The sequence below is a fragment of the Tursiops truncatus genome, chromosome 13, assembly GCF_011762595.2.
Source record: "Tursiops truncatus isolate mTurTru1 chromosome 13, mTurTru1.mat.Y, whole genome shotgun sequence".
Taxonomy (NCBI): Eukaryota; Metazoa; Chordata; class Mammalia; order Artiodactyla; family Delphinidae; genus Tursiops; species Tursiops truncatus.
In genome coordinates this window covers 8,616,180-8,623,714 of record NC_047046.1, presented here as the reverse complement: position 1 = coordinate 8,623,714, position 7,535 = coordinate 8,616,180, and the positions used below count along the sequence as shown (strand labels likewise).

At 43.8% G+C, this 7,535-nt stretch overlaps 1 protein-coding gene across 2 annotated transcripts in view; it reads left to right on the top strand.

Annotated features, from left to right (window-relative positions):
• The first annotated feature begins 311 nt into the window (after positions 1–311).
• The window catches only part of PPTC7 (protein phosphatase targeting COQ7), a 38,840-nt gene continuing 31,616 nt past the window's right edge, over positions 312–7,535 (top strand). For both annotated transcript variants that reach the window (XM_019950374.2, XM_019950373.2), the window contains exon 1: positions 312–811. In XM_019950374.2, the coding sequence (XP_019805933.1) occupies positions 589–811 (223 nt within the window). In that variant the 5' untranslated portion in view covers positions 312–588. The remainder of the gene's footprint in view (positions 812–7,535) is intronic.

The window sequence follows — 7,535 nt, the reverse complement described above, 5'->3', positions numbered from 1 at the left end:
AAAAGATATGGTTAAAGCAGGGGAGAAAACAGCCCACCTGTAATTCTCGGTATTTTAACTTAGGTCCCGCGTCTGGGGAATCCTCCTATGTCCTTGAAGCTAGGCAGTGAAGTAAAAAAGCGACTACAACTCTTGGACTACAACTCCCAAGAGACATTGTGTCCACATCCTCTGCGCACGCTCGACCTCTGTGGCTGCGTAGGGCACCGAGCCGAGGAGGCGGGGCTTGGGCCTAAGCAGCGGGCCGTGGGCGGGGCTAGAGGTGTGGCCACAAAGGGGGCGGTGCTGCCGGCGAGGCCCGGAACACGCTAGCGGAGTGGAAGATGGCGGCGGCAGCGGTGGCTGCAGCCGGGACCCCAGTCGGGCTGAGGCGGAGGAGCCGCCGGTTCTGACCTCGCTCTGGCTCCAGTGCGCGCGGCGGGACGTGTGCGAGGCCCCGCGCGTCGGGAAGGGGCGGCGGCGACTGCGCGCCGCCTTGAGGAGCGTCCCGGCGGCGGCGCGGCTGCGGCTGAGGAGAGAGCCGGCTCCGGGCCTCCGCGTCCTTCTGCTCCCCGGGCCCCCCGCCTCCTCGGGGGGGCGGCGGCGGCGATGTTCTCGGTCCTCTCGTACGGGCGACTGGTGGCCCGCGCCGTGCTCGGCGGCCTCTCGCAGACCGACCCCAGGGCCGGCGGCAGCGGCGGCGGCGACTACGGGCTCGTGACGGCCGGCTGCGGCTTCGGCAAGGACTTCCGTAAGGGCCTCCTTAAGAAGGGCGCGTGCTACGGAGACGATGCGTGCTTCGTAGCCCGGCACCGCTCGGCAGACGTGCTCGGTGAGTGCCCGGCCAGGTCCCCCCTTCCCAGCCCGGGATCCGCCTCCTGGGGACTCCCCTGCTCGGGGCTTTCCTCGCTCCTCCGGGCGGTAAGAGGAGCCCGAGAGCCAGTAGTAGCTCATTTGTACGGAGCGCTTACTATGTGCCAGGCGCCTTGCCAAGCGATCCAAGGTGCGTTTTCCGCTTGAACAACCCCCATTTTAGAGATGAGGAAATTGAGGCGCAAAGCGGGCGAGCCACACGCTCAAGGTCACACAGCCTGAGAATGTGACCAGTTTGCCCGAGTCCGGAACCGCACTGTTAGTCACTTGGTAGTGCCAGCCCCGGACGATCTCGTCCCCTCCCCCGGCGACACCTGCAGTCTCCGAACCTCGCTCTGGCTCCCGCCCTCTCTCCTCTCTCCTCCCTCTGCGTGCCCCGGGGATCCCTGCTTCTTCACGCTCCTGACGCCACAGTCCGGCCGCGGGCAGCGGGATCCCGAGCCGACTGGCTGTCGTGAGCCCCACACAGCCCAGCCGCATTCTTTCGTCGTCTCGATCGAGACCAGATCTACATCCTTTTGGAAGTCTCGCAGCGGAGGCCGCTGGCCTGGTGAAAAATCACTCGCAGTGCATTCTTCCAAACTGATCTTGCCCACTTGAGGTCACTTGGGGTGTAAGAGAGTCTCCTTGACCCAAAATAGAATGGTCAAACCCTCTTCTAGACTGCGGCCAAGAAAGCCTTGAGAATTGGTTAAAGCCTTTAAAGGCCACAGGTGCTTCCAATGGCCCATTCCAGTTACACCTTAGGGTTTGGGAGTCTAGAGTTAGAGCTTGCAGAAATGGCTAAATATAATTCACAAGCGATCAGAAACTTTACCATATTGTATGTCTTTGGAGGCAGTGCGTATGCCATAGAATCCTATGCCGTTAAATCTCTTTTAATAAATAAAGCACTTCCTTTGTAATTGAAGGACATGTTGTCATTGAACTTAGGTTCAAATGTCGCTTTGGTTTCACTTCTCAGGTGAGATTATTTTGATTACTTTAAATTTCATATTCTGAGGCAAAGTTAGGCATTGGAACAAATGGACCTGTAACTTTATGACCATAATTATTTTTTAATTTGGTCTTAGAATAACTGCTTATTATCTTTGCTTCTACTCATGTACTCTTTGTGAACATAGAACTAGAAAAGTGGTTATCAGTTTAATTCATGAAAATCTCCATTACCTGGGTTGAAAAAAATCAGTTGGTATTTAGGCAACACTTAAGACTCCTCAGAAGGGAACTTGCAAATTTGTTTTCTAATTTTTATTGGAGTATAGTTGATTGACAGTGTTGCGTTAGTGTCTGCTCTACAGCAAAGTGAATCAGTTATACATATACCGATTCTTTTTTAGATTCTTTTCCCATATAGGTCATTACAGAGTATTGAGTAAAGTTCCCTGTGGGAACTTGCAAACTGAAGTCCTACAAATCCACTCTAAAGTCAGCTTGACCCTGACTCGGTATCTTTTTTAAAGGTCTGTCAGTGGCTGTCGCTTTTCATTACAGTTGAGGCACTTCACAATTAGAAGCTTGTGACCTGTGCTGCTTTTTCAAGTCGCACTTATAGTGCAACAGGATAGGGGATATTGAGCCACTAAGGTTCTGCCTTATAAGTCTGTTATGTGCTGGCTTATTTGAAAGATTTGTGATTTGATTTATGATTTGGATATTTTAATGTGTCAAATTTCTAGGCTGAAGCTTGATTTAAAATTTTTTGAAGGCTACCTTCTTAATGGAGTGGGGTATTCATAAGGAAAATTTTGGTCAAAACCATTCTGAAAAAAGTATAAACATACCATCCTGGCAGAAACCTGGCCTGGTTTGGTGCTCAGCTTTGCCACTCTGTGATCTGTGGTTTTGGATAAGAGCCTCTCAGCTCATTTTCCTCATCTAGACTAGAGGATGAAGGGAGTGGAATACCTGACCCTCAAGAACTTCCGACCATCATATCATATTTTCTTTTTGTTTTGAAAAGACAGCACCCTTTGTTATTTTGCATCTCAAATAATGGGCATTACTTCCTGTCTTATTTACATGGGCACCGTCAGGAGATTTGTTCTGTTTTACATCTGTCTCTAAACCACCAGTAGTTCTTAACTTTCCTTGGTTCACAGCCTCTTGGTTTACTGCCCAAGGGCTCTTTTGCCCCCAAAATGTGCAGAGAGACAAAAGTTTGCATAGGTCCTTGGGGACTTCACTGACCCCGTGAAGTCCATCCATGTGCCACCTAGAGGTCCATGAAGGGGTACTAGATTAAGAACTACAGCTCTGTACCCCTCTTGAAAGGAATGTTGCTAGGCATAACCAGACAGATGATTGCTTATGTGGTCTGTGGCCATATTTGACAAAGAGCCATTTTAAGAGAGAGAGTTGCATGCAAATTAGGGAACACAGGTTCTCTAGCTAGGACTGTTTTGGAGGAGTTCTTCCAGAAAGCCTTCTTGGGAGCCACCTGATACAACTTCTGAGTTGGCCTCATTTGATCTTTGGTTTCCACAATCCAGTCCGTATGATGGTGACTTCTGTTTTATTGACACCATCCCATCCCAGGCAGGTCTGATTATCTCTTGCCGTGAAAGAGGTGATGAGTCTCAGTGAGTTTTTTTTTTTTTTTTTTGCGGTATGCGGGCCTCTCACTGTTGTGGCCTCTCCGGTTGCGGAGCACAGGCTCTGGATGCGCAGGCTCAGCGGCCATGGCTCACGGGTCCAGCCGCTCCGCGGCATGTGGGATCTTCCCGGACCGGGACACGAACCCGTGTCCCCTGCATCGGCAGGCGGACCTCTCAACCACTGTGCCACCAGGGAAGCCCTCAGTGAGTTTTTAATACTACTTTTTACTCTGGAAGTTAGAGTGGTAAACTGAATTTCATTAAAGGGCTATGTGGAGGGAGTTCCCTGGTGGCCTAGTGGTTAGGATTTGGTGCTGTCACTGCCGTGACCTGTGTTCCATCACTGGTCGGGGAACTGCGATCACACAAGCTGTGCGGAGGAGCCAAAAAAAAAAAAAAGGCTATGTCGAATAATAATGTTATGTTGAACCTCAGTGCTTTGAACCTTCTAGTTCTGTAGATAATTCATTTTCTTTGGGTTGACACTGTGTTTATTGCTAAGTTATCTGTGCAACTCACTGTGGTCATCTAGGACTCTTTGTTTGGAATGAAAGCTGTTTATTTCTTTTGTATTAGAAAGAGAAAGCTGATTTATTTCTTTAATTTAGAATTGGTCTGTTGTATTAGTCATGCAGTGACTAAAAGTACTTGGTGCTTTACAACATTTTTGTAGAGTCCCACTGGATTTCTTTTAGGAAAAACCAACTATGGTGGGTGTGGTGAGACATAAGAACTACTCCTATCCCCTGGAAAATTGGCAAAGGTGCTTTCTCTTTATTAGGTCCAACAGGAGTAAACCAGTACCAGCAGGAGCTATGCGCACTTTTTCCTTCTTCCCTGTGACTAATACTGAGTTCTCTTATTACTCTATATGGCATGGTTGCCTAAGTACGTAAAAATATGAGAACTGCCTAGCGTGTAACTGCTGGGCCTCCCACAGCCCTATGCCAATTAACAATAGAATCAAAGACTGTTGAGAGTTGTAAGACTTAGGAACCTTGCAATCCAATTCTTTCATTTTACTGAAGACACAACAGAGGGTCAAATCACTCTGCTAAGGTTACTCCACTAGTTAAGGGCAGAATTAGGACTAGCACCAAGATTCCCCATTCCAGTCCTCTTTCCGCTACACCACCGGTTACGTTTTCTTGACAAGATAGGTGAATTCAAAACCCATCTGTCTTCTGGTACTGTTAAAGCGTTCTGGTAATGCTTTTCTTGCTCAAGGGTATGGGGATGTGTGTGTGTGCACAACTTCTTTATTCACTCTATGACTCACTACAGTGCAAAAAAACTCCTCTGCATACTAAACAACAGTTTATTGGAAAAAAGACAGCATGGTGTATGCCATGTAAGTTCTGACTTCTCAATACTGACTTGTAAAGTAATTCTTTTAAAACTGCACAGTGTTTATTTAAGCTTGATTAAATTGAAACCTTAAAAAGAAATGAAAAATTCTAGCCTTTAGATATAATTTTGATTGTGGCCAGGAATTTGAAGTGTATTTGTGAGTAATACAGTCTTAAAAGTAGTTGTCTTGGGAATTCCCTGGCGGTCTAGTGTTTAAGACTCCGTGCTTCCACTGCTAGGGGTACAGGTTCAATCCCTGCTCAGGGAACTAAGATCCTGCAAGCCACGAGGCATGGCCAAAAGAAAAGAAAAAAGTAGTTGTCTTAAGGTATGAGGATTACACAAACAATATAAAGATAAAAATTTTATTTAGGAAGTGAATTGATTAGGCAGAATTTGATGTTTTCCAACAGTCATGGTAATTTTAATGTATTTGGTGGAACCTCTATATCTGAAAGTGAGTTGTCCTTTTAACAAAGTACTAGTCACCTTGGGAGAGTGTGTGTGCGTGCCAATTTCAACCTTTCAAGAAGCCCTCTTTCGAATTTTCCTCATCTAGATTTCAAGCTGTGTCAGGAAACTAGTCTCATTATATAGTCATAATTTTCTGAAGGTCAAAATTCAGTCTGATCCACCTGTTGACAGCAGACATAACCCTGACTGAATTTTTTTCACCTGCCATAACATTTACCTTTTAAAGTGAAAAATTCAGTAGCACAACATTCACAAGGTTGTGCAGCCACCACCACTAACTAGAACGTATTCATCACCCCAAAAGAAAACTCCTACCTGTTAGCAGTCACTTCCCAACTCCCCTCCCTCAATCCCTGGCAACAGAAAGTAGATTCTGACTCTACAGATTGCCTATTCTGGACATTTCATATAAATGGAATCATATAATATGCTGTCTTTTGTGTCTGGCTTTTTTCACTTAGCATAAGATTTTCAAGATTTACCCACATTGTAGCATGTATCAGTACTTCATTCCTTTTTATGGCTGAATAATATTCCATTGTATGGGTATACCACGTTAAAAAAAATTGATCTATTAATGGACATTGGGTTGTTTCCACTTTTTTGGCTGTTGTGAATAGTGCTGCTGTGACACATTTATGTGTAGGCTTTTTTGTGAACATATGTATTCTCTTGGGTATATACCTAGAAATGGAATCATTGGGTCATATTGTAACTTTGCAACTTTATGAGCAATATAGTTGTTTTTTATATATTTTATATCATTAATATATAATATTTATATATCATTAATATAATTAATAGAGGGGGAAATCTTTTTTAAATGTCAGCAATCAGATATGTAAGTTCTGAGATCAATCAGTACTTTAAATATGCTGGATTTCATAATTGTGTGCTTTCAAGAGAAAATTGTGGAATGTTAAGGAAGTGTGAGAGTTGTGGGTTCAGTAAAAGAGCCTTCTAGGACTCAGAAACATCAGGGTTTAAGAAGCTACTGACAAAAAAATAGCCACTGACTAGTCCTCTGACTCTTCTGAGTATTCTGTCATTCTGTAATAAATAGATTATAGGGTTGATGGATAGAGGAATTTTGCTGTTTGTTTCTTAAACTCCTGCTCCCCAATATTTTTCTCATTTTGCTATATATTGTACTTTTCATAAGGTTCTTATAAGGCACATTATTTTTAAAGTCATTTCCTCATTTGTTATACTGTCAGAACTACTTTTCCTTTGTTCAGTCTTTAATCTAGAAATTCTTGAGCTTAGTTTTAAATTTTCCTAACTTCCAGCTTCTCTCTCAATTTGTTAATAATCTCCTAAAGGAATCTGGATAAATCTTTTTTTTATAGAGCAAGTAATTGCATTTTAAAAGCATGACTGTTTATACTTTTTTAGAAAATATACTTTTGTTAAAAGATTTTAAATTGTAGCAGAAGATAAGATGTCGATGTTAACTGGTTGTGCTGTGGGGTTTTTTTGGGGGGGGGGCAGGGTGTTGAGGGAGTTGGGGGAACCTGGATTGGAGGAGGCTGTTCCTGAACTTTAGCACTGCTTTCTGGAACTGGGCAATACATAACCTGAATGGTTGCAACAGTATCCAAATGGAGTTTGTACTTGTGTGTGACTCAAGAAGTACTACACCAGGTCAGAGTATTTGACCTACAACCATGTCCTTTGAATAAATGCCTATGTCAGGTTTGAATAAACGTTTATGTCAACTTCAAACTAAATGGCAAATTCATTTTATATAGGTCCCCGTGCCTTTTAGAGAGGCCTTACCTGGGGCTTTAGGTTCAGAATTTTTAGGGAAATGCTTTGGAAAGGTAAGTTGACAGTTTCTTTCTAAAGAAATTTTACTTTTCTAGTCAGTTGAAAAATGGTGTGCCTTGTGGGTTTGCCTTTCAAAATTAGTGATAACTTTTGGTCTCATTTTAAGAACTGGTTACCTAGATCCTAATTTTTATCATTAGTAATAAAATTCAGTGATCTATCTTGTTTGAGAGTTGTCAAATATTTTAAAAATCTGATAGTTTTCTATCTCTCTGAGGTCTAAAATCATTTGTTTCCTGTTATTAAACAATTCACAGTTTACAGAATTGCATCATAAATCAAAACTTTTTTGCAAAAGCTGACCAACTGCAGGAGGCATTGGGCTGATAACACACTTACTCATTTAAACTTAAGTTGACAAGTGGCACGGATCTTTCAGTTTAAAATTTTAAAGAAGATGCTAAATACTTTTGAATGGGATCCCAAACAGGA